Source organism: Pararge aegeria, chromosome 17 (assembly GCF_905163445.1).
Source record: "Pararge aegeria chromosome 17, ilParAegt1.1, whole genome shotgun sequence".
NCBI lineage: Eukaryota > Metazoa > Arthropoda > Insecta > Lepidoptera > Nymphalidae > Pararge > Pararge aegeria.
In genome coordinates this window covers 14,500,762-14,516,795 of record NC_053196.1, presented here as the reverse complement: position 1 = coordinate 14,516,795, position 16,034 = coordinate 14,500,762, and the positions used below count along the sequence as shown (strand labels likewise).

The 16,034-nt window shown below is 34.6% G+C and overlaps 1 protein-coding gene across 1 annotated transcript in view; it reads right to left on the bottom strand.

The window, feature by feature from the left end:
• Nucleotides 1-16,034, bottom strand: part of LOC120631030 (SH2 domain-containing protein 4B-like) — a 64,660-nt gene that overhangs the window by 12,809 nt on the left and 35,817 nt on the right. The window contains exon 2 of the mRNA XM_039900423.1: nt 306-420. Within this exon, the coding sequence (XP_039756357.1) occupies nt 306-410 (105 nt within the window). The 5' untranslated portion in view covers nt 411-420. The remainder of the gene's footprint in view (nt 1-305; nt 421-16,034) is intronic.

Sequence of the window (16,034 nt, the reverse complement as noted above, 5' to 3'; positions counted from 1 at the left end):
GTAACATAAAATAGCAGTACTACATCTTTCAAATAGTTTTGATGGCCTGAATGAAATTTTATACATTGCCTATTTTATACCTTCCTACACTGGATACACTTCCATCTTGTTTGTGTAGTTGTAAGCTAGTTTAACACTATTTATAGCATGCGGTGTTTACCTGTAATTAGATATACATTTTGTCTTCTTACCGTATAAGCTAGTTTAAATTGTTTTTTTTTGAAATGTAAAGCTGTTGGTAATTAAAAAAAAAGTAATAAAACTTCCCCGGACGAGCTCTGCCACTAAAAGCTAAAAATATTTACCTGTTCCTCGCGCATCTTGCAGAAGAGAGTTTGTTTCTGAGTCTCGTCGAGCTCGGCAAGGATCTCCGGGTCCACCCACATGTCTCGCAGGATCTGTTGCAGCATTGTGGCGGTCCTGTAATAAAAATAAAATTATATTAGGTCTCTCTGCACATAAACGCTACTTTACGTCCTAGCCCTTACAACCTCCTCCAGACTTATGTAGCCTTAGTACAATATTTGTATAGAGCATGAATAAATATGATTGATTCCTTAAGGTTATGGATTTTGTATAGCGTACCTACTTTAACTTTACTAGGCTTATTTTTTTTTTTTAATAAATATACTACGACAATACACACATCGCCATCTAGCCCCAAAGTAAGAGAAGCTTGTGTTATGGGTACTAAGATGACTAATGAATATTTTTACATAAATACTTAGAATATACATATAAACACACAGACACTGAAAAACATTCATGCTCATCACACAAACATTTGTAGTGGGAATCGAACCCACGGCCTTGGGCTCAAAAAGCATTGTCGCTGCAAACTGCGCCAATCGGCCGTCAACATTATTTATACTTAGTGTTAAAACGTGACAAATGTATGTCATTGTCTCGCTTGAACTTTTTCTTAAGTCTGACCAAATTCATAGTGCATTATTAATCTTATGCCCGCTAAGTTATAAACGCCTAATGAAAGAAGATTCCTAGGTATAAATTTACCTTTCACCAATCGATTTTCACTAGCCAACTCATATAACCTAACTTGTCTATGGTTCTTCCCTCAAGGTGTGGTATTATGTGTTTGTATTATATTATTTGTTCAGAAGGATTTAAGATTCTTTAAAAACAACCGACTTCATATTTTTTTTCATCTGTCAAGTGTCAGTTTCCGCCGAATCAGTGTCGTAACTTAAGATCGCGCCTAATGTCGTTAGACATCGCATAAGAGTTCTTGAAACGTTTTTTTCCTATAGGAATCAACTTAATTATTAGGCATCCGATTATGATACGAAGACATCACATCGCTAATGTATATAAAATCTGTAATATGTATAATAAAATCATGTTTATTGTGTCCTGTACCTTTTTATACTAAAGGTCTCTACTTTTGTTCCGACGAGTCATGTACTTAGTAGGAAAAGGTCACACCGAATCCAATCCAATGTCCTTGAACCGAATTTCCATAAAATAAAATAAAAATAGCGATTTTATTGAAAGTCAATATAAGTTCGATACATCTCTACAAAAAAAACTATCTTAGAAAGCACACAACATACGAGTACTTATGTAGCACGCGTCAATGTAGATTCAGAACAAAAACTGAATAAATAAATAAATATGCTAGGACAGTACACACAATGCCATCTAGCCCTAAAGTAAGCGTAGCTTTTGTTAAGGTACTAAGATGCCTGATGAATATTTTTGTAAACAATGTACATATAGATAAACACCCAGCCACTGAAAACCTAAATAGTTTCTCATCACATTAACATTTTCCAGTTGTGGAACCCAACTCACGGACTTACCCACTCAGAAAGCAGGGTCGCTGTCCACTGCGCCAATCGGCAGTCAAATTAATGTTTTACACAAACAAGTTACATGACGACAGATAAATGTTGTGATCTCATCTGGGATTTCTTATCTTTATCTTGTTTCCAGACATTGATCCTTGACAGAGAGATTTGAACGAAGATATCAAAAGATAACATTTAAAAGTAGCTTGGGAAAACCATCTGTTTAGGGTTCCTTACCCAAAGCTACTCCACTGTCCGTCCATCTGTCTGTCTGTCCGTTTTTCACTAGTCTGGCATACGCTGCTTAGCGTCAGAAATAAGCATGATAACTACTTCCCAGGACGAGCTCTGACACAAAAAGCTGTACTACTACTCATGTTAAGTCAAAAGATTTTATCTTCATATGGTCTTAATTGCATCCCATTTAAACGGAATAAATCAATTTACTTTCCGACATTTTATTCTAAAGCCTCCGAAGGTCAAGTGTATAAAGTTAATTCGATATCCTATTTGTTTCTTACACCTATCAAGGTTCTATTTGTGTGTATAATACAACCTTACGATATTACTAGTAGCGGTAATAGCCTAGTGGTTAGGACAGCTGCAGCTGTGCTGGGATCGCACTCGGTCCCTTTCGAAGCTATATGCGTTTTCAGCAATTCAAAATGACTTGCTATAAAGGTGACAAAATAAACTTGAGAAAAATTAATAATCGCTCGAGTTCAAAATACGTGCAGGCAGCGAAAAAAACATAGAAGCATAACTACAGCTCGAAAATTGACCAACGAAAACGTATCCTCGGTGAGACTGGCGTTTAGTTCACTAGTCACAATGCTGACGGATTAACTGCCGGCCAATCACGGCTCGTCCCGTGCTGCATAACATACAGTAGAACCAATCATGTATTTTGTATTAGAAACAATCTTGACTGATTGGTACCCATTTTGAAAGACAATTTGTTAGATATCCTTCTATGTTTTTTTCGTTCCCTGCGTGTAAGTTAAAATAAGTTTTAAATATTCTTCGTTTTTATTAACACCTATATTGGAACATTTTAGTACACAATTTGGTCCGAATTATTATACTATAACAGGACTGATTTATAAGGTTGTTAAAAAAAAAGTTATGTAAAGATATAAAAAATAGCTCCGCTTATTTTTGAAATCGGTTAAAAAGAAATTGCTACTGCACAGATGACTGTCCGTATCAACACGGCATACATTATGTATGTACTTTCGTATAATATTATGTATATTTATAAATAAGCATTCCGCGAGATAAAAACATATAACATTTCTCAGAGATTTGCGTGATCTGACAATTAAACAAACATTTATACTTTTCATTTTAATAAGCGTTGAACACACTTTCCAATGATTTAATAAATAGTATGGAGCTATGTACAATTACATGATGGAGGAGGCCTTTACCCACAGATGGGTACCCAACTAACTTTAATGCATGTTTATTATATAGATTTTCTTTATTTTATTTATATCATTTTTTTTTGTAATTTGATGTTTAATGATTAAATGGCTTATTTATTTATGGAGTTATGAGTTGAACGATACTACAAAGCGAAACAAACAAAAACATAAAAATAGCTAGTATCTTTTGTATCCAGTGGCTTCGGCCGTGACTAGGCTACAACAGTACCACGCACTTTATTAACCCAAATTTATAGCCAGGCCATTGCTCTAATAAAATGAGTAAGTCTAAATGGTCATGCCATTCGCTTGCACTGGCGTGCATAGAGGGTGTGCACAGGGTATACAGATGATATAAAATGAAGAAAATCTCCTTCTCCTGTGAATACCCTCTATGCAGGCCACTGTTCACTTGCTAGCAAGTATTTTTCGATGCTGTTTACTTTGTTTTTCTTGATGCACTAAGCAATTGCTTAGTTGGCTCATGGATTCCTCTGGAACTGCCTCAAACGTACTCGTAATATACAGTGAGATGCGGTTTAAACGGGACCGGTTTGTGAGCTGACGTTGAAGGATTCCCAGTAACAACCAACGCAAACAATGGAGGAGAACACCGGAATATCAATAGGACGGTCGACGGCTTCGTTATCATATACATAATTCATATTATGCCGCTTGTGTGTTGTACGTTAAAATAATTCTATGTACCTACACAAAAATGTCAAAAATTGACTGTAACAATATTTTAATATTAGAAGTAAAAATTAACTTGTAGTGCAGTTTACTAGGCTGCATAAAATTAGTAATTCATTTAAGGGTAATTGTATATCTTTTTATAACAAATTACCAGATGAAATCATTGAGATGTCTCTCAATAAGTTCAAAGTTTATATAAAACGTAAGCTTATATAAAAATCCTATTATAATATTAAGGATTACATGTTGGATAAAAAAAGCTTGGGTATGAGTTGTTCTCACTTCATAGCTCAACATTAACTAGACTGTGAGATGGTGATAACAAAAAAAAAACCTGGCTAAGTTTGTTGTTGGCTGGCTGGTGTGTAGACCAGGGCGCGTTTGGAACCCTCCTAGCTTTAGTTTTAAGTTAACGAATGCAGTTATCAACATCACTAACATTAGTGTTTCATGTTAAATGTATGAAAGCTTCATAAGTGCTTGTAATAAGGTCTACATGAATGAAACATTTTAGAATTTTGAATTTATGGTATCCATATAGTCGAGAGGCGTATAGTGGACTGTGGAAATAAAATAAATCTTTTATCTGGGATGGGACCACCATCATTGCAAAACATCAAAGGCAAATATAACAAAACTATTTAGTATTTATAGTGACCGAGAAAACCTTTTGTTTTTATAGTTCGACTTTAATCACAATTTTGCTACTTCTATAACTTTAGTGGAACGTTTATTTAATTACCTGCTTCACTTTTTTTTTCTATATTATTTCTTAGTTGTCTCAGCTGAAAATCAAGGTCATGCATGTTCTTATCATGCGTGACAAATGCTGAGCTTTACACCCTTTATTTCTGGTGTTACAGACAGACATTCTGTTTCTATATTAATATAAGATGTACTGATTGTAACACTTAACATAAATAAATTTAAAAAAAGGATTCGCTTTCTTTACTTCTCGTGATCCGAGCAACGGTAATTGCTGTTCATTAACAGCCCTAAAGATTATCTTTTGGCTAAAATATACATCTGATGCTTTATGAACCGAGTTAAGCGCATTTTTCTCATTGAGATAACTATTTTCAGTTAAATATTTGTTAGCAAATTAAAGAAATCAATCAAATAATTCGGCTACACAAACTAACTTGAAATATTATAAGAAAAACGATGGCTATCGCACGGAACGCATAACTCACATAACTTTAAGCGAAGGTGACTGTTGACTGTGAAATGTCGAGCGCTTAGACGCAGCTTAGCGACCATACAGTTCATAACAGGCATAATGGCAGTAACAAAGAATCGCTAAAACATTGTATTTATCATGTACCTATTATGATTATATATTCGAAGTGAGATTGGTATTTAATTTCAATAAATAAAACTGCCAAATTAAGCAATCCGCCATGACAGGTGAACCATCGAAGTATAACAACGTAGTTTAGAAGTAGTAGAGCTTCTTGTGACAGAGTTAGTCCGGGGAAGTCCTACCGCCATGCTTATTTCTGCCGCTAAGCAGCATTGTTGCAATGCTGTGTTCCGGTCTGAAAGGTGTGGTTGCCGGTGTAATTACAGACACATGAAGGCTTAACACCTACGGCTCAAATTGCTGGACACAGGGCGGCATGTTGCAGGACGTGCTCCTTGCATGTCCTGTGAAGTGTTGCTCTGTTCATAGCGGATGCTTTTCCTCTTACCATCAGGTGGGCCATCTGCTTGGTCCGTCAATTATTACAATAAAAAAATAAAAAAAGTCTATAATAACAATTTCGTACCGCTCTAACTTCGAAAATCACTGCGTGTATCAAGTTTGTTGTAATTACAAACTATAGTTTGTAATTACAACAAACTTGATACACGCAGTGATTTTACATTGCTCCGTTTTGTGTTATCAATACCAAAACCTTTAGTAATGGAACAAGGACTTTCTATATAGCTACTGTGATGTCACGAGTGCGGCCATTTTTTTGCGCGCTTTGGTAGTAAAATCGACCCGCATTGGCGTCACGTTAAACGGCAGGACGGTCTCTGTCGCCATCACACTTACTCCGTAACTAGCTGTTGCCCGGATTCTTAGTCCACTTTAATTACGGTTTCATAAAAATCCCGTGTGAACAGTTTCTTTTCCTGGGATCTAAAGTAGCCAATGTTACTCTCCGTATTTGCACCTAACTCTATGTCAAAAACCAAATTGATTGTTTGCTTAATTAAGGCGTGACGGAAGGACGTACAAGCAAACAAACACGGATTTATAATGTTAATAAGGCTTTTGAAATGCATGAAAATTCCTAACTGTACGGTTGCTAAACTGTGGTCGAGTCTGTACAAAGCGAACGTTCAACAACCGGTTCCGTCTAGAGACCAAGCGCATGCCTTTGTCAATGCTGTTCCAGTATATAGAACTATGAATAGAATGTACTCGTACCATAATATGTACTCAAATCTTTGTATGTAGATACTATGTACTCAAGGCTATCTAGCTATATTTCAACATTTCATCATCCACAGCTTATCAATGGTACACCGTTGAGAAAAGAGATTCCTATGCCTTATAGGACGGTTTAAGATGTTAAACCCACCATCCTGAATAAGAGCGGGTTATCGGGCTTTAACGATTAATGTCCGGGACAAGCTAAAACATAAAAAAAGATCTATTAAGATATCTATATTCATAAACACATACAAAAAGATCTATTAAGATATCTATATTCATTACAGTGATAAAAATGTTAGACATAATCATGATGATCAGCCTTGACTTCTTTACTTCAAGAAGAGAGCGACTGAAAGCAGTATCTGATAACAAAAGAAATCACATTTGTGTGGAATTAATATTGTGTCAGGGTTTCTATGATAGATTGACTTATGATTAGCAAATACGTTTTATTTGTAAATTCCTCTATTTGTAAAGTTAGCCCTTGACCATAATCTCACCTGATGATAAGTTATGATGCTACGATGGTAACGAGTTAACTTGTTAGGTATGACAGTTATATTAAACCCTAATCGGTTTCTACGCGACATCGTACCGAAACGGAATCGGTTAGCGGCACTGCACGTCTTTGTTTGCAGTGTGGTAACTAGCCACAGCCGAAGTTTCCCACCATAAAAAAATTTGAAATCATAAATTCCCAAATTGTCCCTGCCAGAGGCCGAACCCGGGACTTCGCACTAAAACAACAACTACTTCGCCTGGTCGTCTGGACGTCGAATATCACTGATTTACTTCCTCGATATAGAATTTACAACAGAGTGTAAATAACTAAGTCTCAAAATGAATGAAATTATATATTTAATAAATTCCCATATTGCCCCTGCCTAGATCAAACCCGAGACATCGCACTAAAAACCACAACGCTCACCGTTGCGTAAGGGAAATCGTCTGCCACTTCGCCTTGTCGTCTACACGTCGAATATCACTGATTTACTTCTTCGATATGGAATTTACAACAGAGTGTAAATAATTAAGTCAATTCAATCAATTTTATCCTTGCTTAATTGATATTAAAGAACGTCTTCGATACAGTGTCATGTTATATGCACTAGTGCACAATCTATTATTTTGCCTTATGCAATTGCTAGAGCAGCGGGATTAAAGAACAGGTCTAAATCTAAACGCAAGCATAATAAATTGTATGGTGAATTATTTATGTAAATGTAAATAAAATAAATAAAATAAAAAAATAAATATACTATGACATTACACACATCGCCACATAGCCCCAAAGTAAGCGTAGCTTGTGTTATGGGTACTAAGATGACTGATGAATATTTCTATAAATATAATACACATAATTACTTATAATATACAGATAAACACCCAGACACTGAAAAACATTCATGTTCATCACACAAACATTTTCCAGTTGTGGGAATCGAACCCACGGCCACGACTCAGAAAGCAGGTTCGCTGCCCACTGCGCCAGTCGGCCGTCGATAGGTATCTTCAATGTACTGAATTTGACCTGTTACAGTTTTATTATAAGTAACGATTTATCCCGTGTAAACTAGAGGCTTAGGATTATTAAAGAACTAAAACAAATGCGAACGAAATCGAAGGCAACAGCCTATACCGTTTTACTAAATACACCACACAGATTATACAAGTTGCCGATCTTAGTAGATTGAGTTTCAATGCTCTTTGTGTAGTTCTGGTAATTTCTAATCTTAGCTTGAAACTTAACCGTAAAACAAAAAAAAAACATCGAGTTTCTCGCGATAATCTGTCATCTGGCAACCGTATGAGAAATATCAGTACAAACTTCACGCTCTGGTTTGCTTTAACGGTGCGGCCGAGTGCCATATGAATACCATATGTTTTCATTAAAATAGCCATAATAACATTTTGTTTTATTAATAACTTAGTGTGTAACGTAGATTAATAATAATAAAGTTTGTTAGTTGACGCATATAAACCCATATATCAGCTTTAATATACAAAGAATTAAATTAAATGTATGTAAAGAACTCTTTTCTCGAGTTTACTTATATATCGAATTTTTTCTGAAAGTCACCAATGTTTTTACAGTGATAAGTGACATTTAAAAAAAATGTTTAACAGTTTATTTTTAAGAAGAAATTATTTGATTTTAAAGACCTGAAGTAAGGGCTTTAAATGTTGTTTCTTGTATTTTCACAGAAACGCAATTTCGTCTTTATTTCAACTACCCATTGAAGGGAGTATTATAAACATTATTATATGTATACATTAAAACTTACATCTAAGTGAAATAGTTAATAAACTTATTTCAGATGTCATAGGATCTTAGTTTATTTTCTGTTCCTGTCTCGATGAACAGATAGTCTGAAATAGGACTCGGCATACCTTCACAGACGACCTTGAGTATTCTATTGTTAGAGACTAAGACACCGGGAGGTATGTTTGCGTCGTCTAAGTCTCTCACAAGACTGAAGTGTATCGAAATCAAATTGTATAGCTCCCAAAAGGCGCAAATTCGAAGTAAAACTGACAAATGAGTCATCCTTTTCTGAAAAATATACTTATCCTTGACGTACTCAAGAGGTACGCCTACGTGCTCAAAAGCAGCGCAACTTTCCCAAGATACAGAAATTTTAATTAGAACGCCTACTACGTATATTGTGTACCGAAGTCAGGCTTTGTTTTATTGTTGCATTAATTGTTGCGATATATTAAAATTCATATGGTATGGAACAAGAGCTGCATGTATCTACTATTAAAAGTATGATGAATAGTCGATACAAATGTGAAACGTTTGTTTGTTTTGCTTTCACGCAGCAACGTAGCAATTAACCGGCGACATTTTTTGCATACCAAAAATGCAGAAGTGAATATCAAATATGAAAACTCTAAATCCAACTTTAAATGTAACTCAAATATGCTTTTGCACGCCTCATAACTGTCAGTTTACTCACACCGAGTGATTCTCCAACTTAAAATGTCACTTTTTTTTTCTTGGCTTCGGCTTCCCTTTCGGAGGCAACCTAGTTTGACGCACCCCTAACGTGAACTCTATCCGCACTTGGCCAGCGTAATGGACTACGGCCTTAAGTCCTTCTAATTCTGAGAGGAGAAGCATGCCCTGTAGTTGGCCGGTAAAGGATTGATAATAATGATTATTGTGTGATTCCTTTAAAATAAACTTTATTTTCAAAAAGATTACAAAAATCAATTGCTAGTGGTCTCCATACTAGGTAGCCTGTATCGTGGAGACCATGAATGACTTCTTATTTTTTTTAACAAAGGACTAGAAGACTTCCTTTTATGATCGAAATATTTATATATTATAGGTACCAAGATACTAGTAGATAATATGTATTAATAAATATATAAATAAATATAAATTAATATATATATATATATATTTGTTGGCATAAATAGAAAAGAAAAAATGTACTAGTATGTTGTAAGAGTAAGTAAACTATTTATAACATTTTTGCCATAAGTATTTTCTCTGTGTCCTTGTAAGTTAGTGTTTTTAACCATATTGTGATAATATGATTACAAGACTGTTTCCGTGATCAATAACAGATCTAAAACCACACAGGTTTGACTGCTGAATTGAGCCCATTTTTTTAAGGGAAATTAATCAGAGAATTAATGTTTAAAAAATTAATGAATGAATAAATATACTTTTATTGTAAACATATAGTAAAATTATAAATAAAAATTTAACAAAAAGTATACAATTTCGCGGCCTTATCGCTACATAGCGATTTCTTCCCGAAAAATTTATGAAAGATAGTTAATTGAATTTTGTTTTAAATAAAAAAATAGGCCTAGACGGTTCCACGGTCCAACGGTTCCTTCCCAGCCGTTTCTTGGTCGGTATCAGCCCAGAGCCTTGGAGATAAATTTCCATTACATTTGAGAAAAACCTTGTTAGAGTTGAAATTATATGAAACGTATTTTCCTTAATTGTATTAATTGAATTCGCCAAATAATTCGACCCTAATTTTACTTCGCTAACCCAAAAAACCTTCATGCTTCCGGGAAAGAGGGTAAAGTACACAAAGCCTTTGGACCTTGAGGCCTGCGCCTTTGAACAAAAGATATCATTATCTGCGCGTTAACTTTTAAACAATGGAATCTGGCACGTTATTATATCTAGGGTGTGTCAAGATCAATGCTTCAATAATAACGTCTAAAGAATGTTATATTGTGATAAATAAATAAATAATAAATATACTATGACAATACACACATCGCCATGTACCTCCAAAGTAAGCGTAGCTTGTGTTATGGGTACAAAGCTCTTGAATATTTTTATGAATATAAAACACATAAATACTTATAATATACCGATGGTGATGGTTTTTTTATCTTTTTATCTCGAGCTAAGCATAACACGATTTTTATAACCGACTTCAAAAAAATACTGTTGTTGTTTTTTTTTTGTATATCATGTGTTTCTTTGTATTTCTTGTTTGATATGTCACACCTACGTTGAAGTCCTATTTCAATTTGATAAAGATCTGATAAATATCGTCGAAGGAACGAAACTGGATAAAAGTAAATCGCTCACGATCAGCTTTTTTTTTATTAACGATATGCCAGCGCTTGACAACAATCAAGCCCGTTAGAAAGCAATGATGAGGTTTAGGTTGGAGCGCTTGCCTAGAAAAAGCCTATTCGCTCTTGCCTATAAGGTACTCAAATTATTCGTGGCATGCTACCTTAAGCTACCTTTAAGTTTTGCAGATTTTTTCCATTTTTATATCGTCTGCCCGCTTAGTGTATGCAAGCCTGTACAACATGCTTATATCGTTATGGATATATAGCCTACATAGACGGAGCACAACCCAAGCTCTGCTAAACTTGTGTATTGCAATGTGGCGCGAGACTTGTTCGCCCTTGACTCTATGACTTGTCACGCCTACGCCTTTAAGGCGAGCTTTCTTTACACAATATTTAATAAGCACCTACCGATAGGTATTAGGTAGATTTTAATTCATGTTTGCATAAAAGTGCTAGTCCATTTTTTCATCGTCATCATAATAGAAATTCAAATTCAAAAATGTTTTATTTATTTAGACCTTAAACAGACACTTATAGAGCATTCATACATATTGTATGTTACAATTAATGTTAGGTGATGGTGATAAATACATCATTATCTTCATCATCATCATCATAATATGAAGCCATTACTGGCCCACTACGGGGCAGGGGTCTTCTCCCAAAATGAGACGGGGCTAAGGCCGTAGTCGACTACACTGGCCCAGTGCGGATTGGTGGAATTTGCAAACCTTTGAGAACATTATGGAGAACTCTCAGGTATGCAGGTTTCCACACGATGTTTTCCTTCACCGTTGAAGCAAGTGATTTTTTTTATTACTTAAAACTCACATAGCTTAGAAAAGTTAGAATTGCGTTCTAGGATTCGAACTCGTCCCCCCGAAAGGGAAGTGGAAGTCCTACCCACGGCTATCACCACTCCTACATTTGTTAACGTGCAACTGAAGCTAGTTCCAGTGGACTGGAGTATTATCACCAATTGTTTTTAGGTGAAAACTTATTTGGCCGCGTTAGGAGCAAAACTTACGGTCACCAAACTCGCGTCACTGGTATGCGACATGCTAATGTCACTTTTGAATGCAGTCCCCATTACTGCCTATTTTAATTAAACCTTACCACTTTTAAAAACTTTGTTTATCATAGGAACAGGCTGCCTCTCGATGGACCCGACTTGTGGGAGTCGAATTGAGGTCACGTATGCAGTTAACAGATACAATATTCACACAATTTAACCTTCATTAAATATAAGAAATAGATCGGTAAGTATTAGATATATTATTATGTGGTCGTGTACCTACCTACTAACATAATATCATACACAATGTACAATAATCGAGCTTTACTTGGCCTTGACTCCCGGACTGGTCACGCCTACTTCAAATTCAAAGCCTTTTTAGCTCGGAGCTTTAATGCGTCGCTGATATGTTAATAAAACAGAGGGAACGATCAAATTTAAAAATTCATTTATTTCAAGTAGGCCTAGTTTAGTCAACTCCGTTCACTCAACCACCGGTTTGGAAGGCAGATTCCACTGAGAAGAGCCGGCAAAAAACTCAGCAAATTGTTCTTTCTCACATTTTACAGTTTACAATATTTAGAATTTTCTATCTTGTGAGAGATGAGAGCGGAGCGGCATGCTTCCAAGCAGTCTTTTCGTTAAGAAATTCATTAATCCTATAGTAACCACGATTTATTAAATGTTTTTAACACATTGTTTAAACTTATGCATCGGCAGGTCCAAAATTACCTTAGGAATCACATTATAAAAGCTATACTCAATCCCAAACATGAGTTCCGTACTTTCGCAGACTATATACAGATGTCACTGACTTATGTCCATTTCGAGTAAGGCGGTTGTATATATTTACTTTTCATTTATAAAGGCTGTTTTGGTTTACAAATAATTTTGAAGCTACAGTAAGATGCCTATTAGAGACTATGCGCGTGTCAGTCTTTTATATTCAATAGGGTTGCCATAAGTAAACACTTAGAATGTTTTAAACTCATTTATGAAAAATAAATATGCTTCTTTTGATTTAATATTTGTACAGGGAGATTATGAAATGCACTTATGCATCCTTCAACATTATTTCGTAATTCGGTTACACGTTGTATATTGACAGTACAGTACATAAGTATAATTTACTTGATATAGCGTACAAAATGTGGCAGAAACAATGGTGTGTTTATATCTCACTTATCGGTGAGTGTTTGAAAAACCACTTCTAGTTTACTATTCCTAAAAAAATCCTAGATTACAGCAAATTAAGCCTAAAAGTGAAGTGAAGCGGTGATATCGCAGTGGGAGCTGGACTTCGCAGCCCAGCACGAACTTTTCTAAGTTATGTGCTTTTGAACTACTTAAAATATCACTTGCTTCGACGGTGAAGGAAAACACCATCAAAAGTGCCTAGATGGGCCTATTTGAATAAAGAAATATTTGACTTTGACTTTGACTTTGAATTTTCAATTTATGACACACGTAAAGAAAACGTAAAAAGCGTAGTTTGAATTTTTGGTTAGGTGGATGCCAAACTGTTTTATTACAATCTTTTTTAATGATATTTAGGTCTAACCTAGATGCATCATATTATACCGCAATAAAGAACGCGCGAATGAAACGCGTTCTAAAAACTAAAAGTAAAACCATAACACAAAACAGTTTCCATCCGCGCAAAAAGTACATTACCCTACAATCATGAAATATTAAGCGGAAAATTTGTTTTTTTTTTGTTTAAAATAGCCGAGATGTTATTAACCCAGAAAACGTTGTACAGTTAGTAGTTTTGTGTACGAAAAACTAAGAGAAATAGAACGAAGAGTCAAAGACCGTGCAATTATCCTCAACAGATGAGACAGAGTTTATTTATAGTTTACGTTTATAATAATGGGGCTTAATATTAATTAGCTTTAATATTAAGTATGTAAGAAGATTGTATCCTTTTAACAGTTAATATGTCTAATGTGAACTATTCATTCATTAAAAATATAAAGAAAGGATAAAAAAATATATATATTTATAGGTTAGGTAAGGTTTATACTCGAAGCGCCCAATATCGATTGTCAGCCAAAGCAGCGCGGTGCAGCGGTATTAACTAAAGTTATTTTTTTAAATATACTACGACAAAACACACATCGCCATCAAAATAAGCGTAGCTTGGGTACTAAGACGAGTGATGAATAATATAGGTACATAAATCCGCATAACGTACATAAATAAACCCCTTGATACTGAAAAAAAAAATTTCATCACACAAACATTTTTCAGTTGTGGGAATCGAACCTACCTTGGACTCAGAATGCAGGGTTGCTGCCCACTGCCAAACAGACGGTAATTAAATCAAATTGTATTATTAACATCTGTGTGTGATGATATTTTATAACCTAAATGCATAACATAATACCGCCATAAAGACAGCGCAATTTAAACTAAACAGAAAAGTAAAACTTAAACACAAAAAAGTTTCCGTCCGCGCAAAAAATACATTACCCTACATTCATAAAATGTTTAATGGTATATTTGTAGAGATTTATTAACCCAGAAAATAGTATCTAGTTAGTAATCAATTTTGCATATGAAAAAAAGAAATATAAGACAAAGACCGCGCTATTAATGCGATTTTAATGTTTATTTACAGTTCTGATTGTTTTCAATAATAGTTTTTTACCTTTAATAACACAGTTATATACGTATTTACCCTAGGGTCTAATTGCCCATATCCCGGGGCGGCAGATTACGAGCGGCGGTGCGAGCAGAAATGACACTGAAGGTACTTCTTATAATAGAAAAAATACATAGTTTATATGGGATAGAGCTAAAGCACGCAAGCATAACCACTCCAAGCATTAGTGGGGAAATAGGTATCAGCAAATGCGAATAGGGAGACGGGCTAGATGTCTCTTTTTTTTCTTTTTTCAATGGGGTGACTAAACTATAGAGTATTTTAATTAAAAAGAGGTTCTAAATGAGTAATCATGTATTTGGTAATATATTTCTACAATATTTTTTCCTGAATCTATAATCAATTAGTATTTATGGCACTTTTGTGGAATGTTTCGCTTGTTACAACTTACCTTGTTTTTGGGATACGTGGTAACTAGTGTGGGGCAAGTATTACGAGTAACTTCATATAAAAAATATAGGTTTCATTATTTAAGGCTTGTAGTATGAAATTAACAAACAAATAATAAGAAAATTGTATTTCTTACGAACTAATTTAGTGAACACTTAATATTTTTCTTACTTACGTATCATAAAGGGTACGTGGAGTTTAAAATCAAAACAAATTTTTTGAAATCGGCTGAGTCATTAAGCTGTTACTACTTACCCCCGTTACAACAAGTCCCTAAAAAAAAAAATTTAAATCTGTTTATTATAAATAAAAAATACATGGTTGTTTAGATCTCAATTACATTACGCTAATCTTCATTATGGAAGATTTTTGCGCTTGAGAGGGTTGCACAAATATATATTGATTATTATATATTAATTAATGTATAATGTAAAGAAAAAAAAAACAAAAGAAACATTTCTATAGTGATAATTAATGGAATTTGTAGGAATGGTCTGGATGAACTTCCGCCTAGTAGTTTTTGCACGTACCCTGAATGTAATAACGTTTCAATTTGTTTTTGATTTGCTTCAGGTTTTTATTTTCAATTTCTTCTAGCAAAGGTCTAGGTAATTTTTCTAAAACACTAGGCAGGAGGTACTCCCATACCCTCTTTCCATAAACATTATTAAATGTGGGTGTTCTAAACATAGGTAGGTAGGTTAAATGACGTAAGTGCATAGGTCTAGCATTCTTGTCTAATTTGCAAATGTTGTTATGATACTGAGTTATTATTGCTAAATCCACTTTGTCATAAACTGACATCACATTACAATATTTAAAAAGCCCTTCGTAATTATTTTTATGTTTATATTTAATTTTCAATGGAACTATTGTTTTCAGTAATCTAAGTTGCAATTTATAAATGTTTTGCAGATGGGTTTTATAAGTTCTGCCATAACTAGAGATGCCATAGTTTATAATCGAATCTGCTAGTGACATATATAGCAATCGTAGTGTTCTATAGGGCAACTTATTTTTAAGTATGCACATTTTCGCC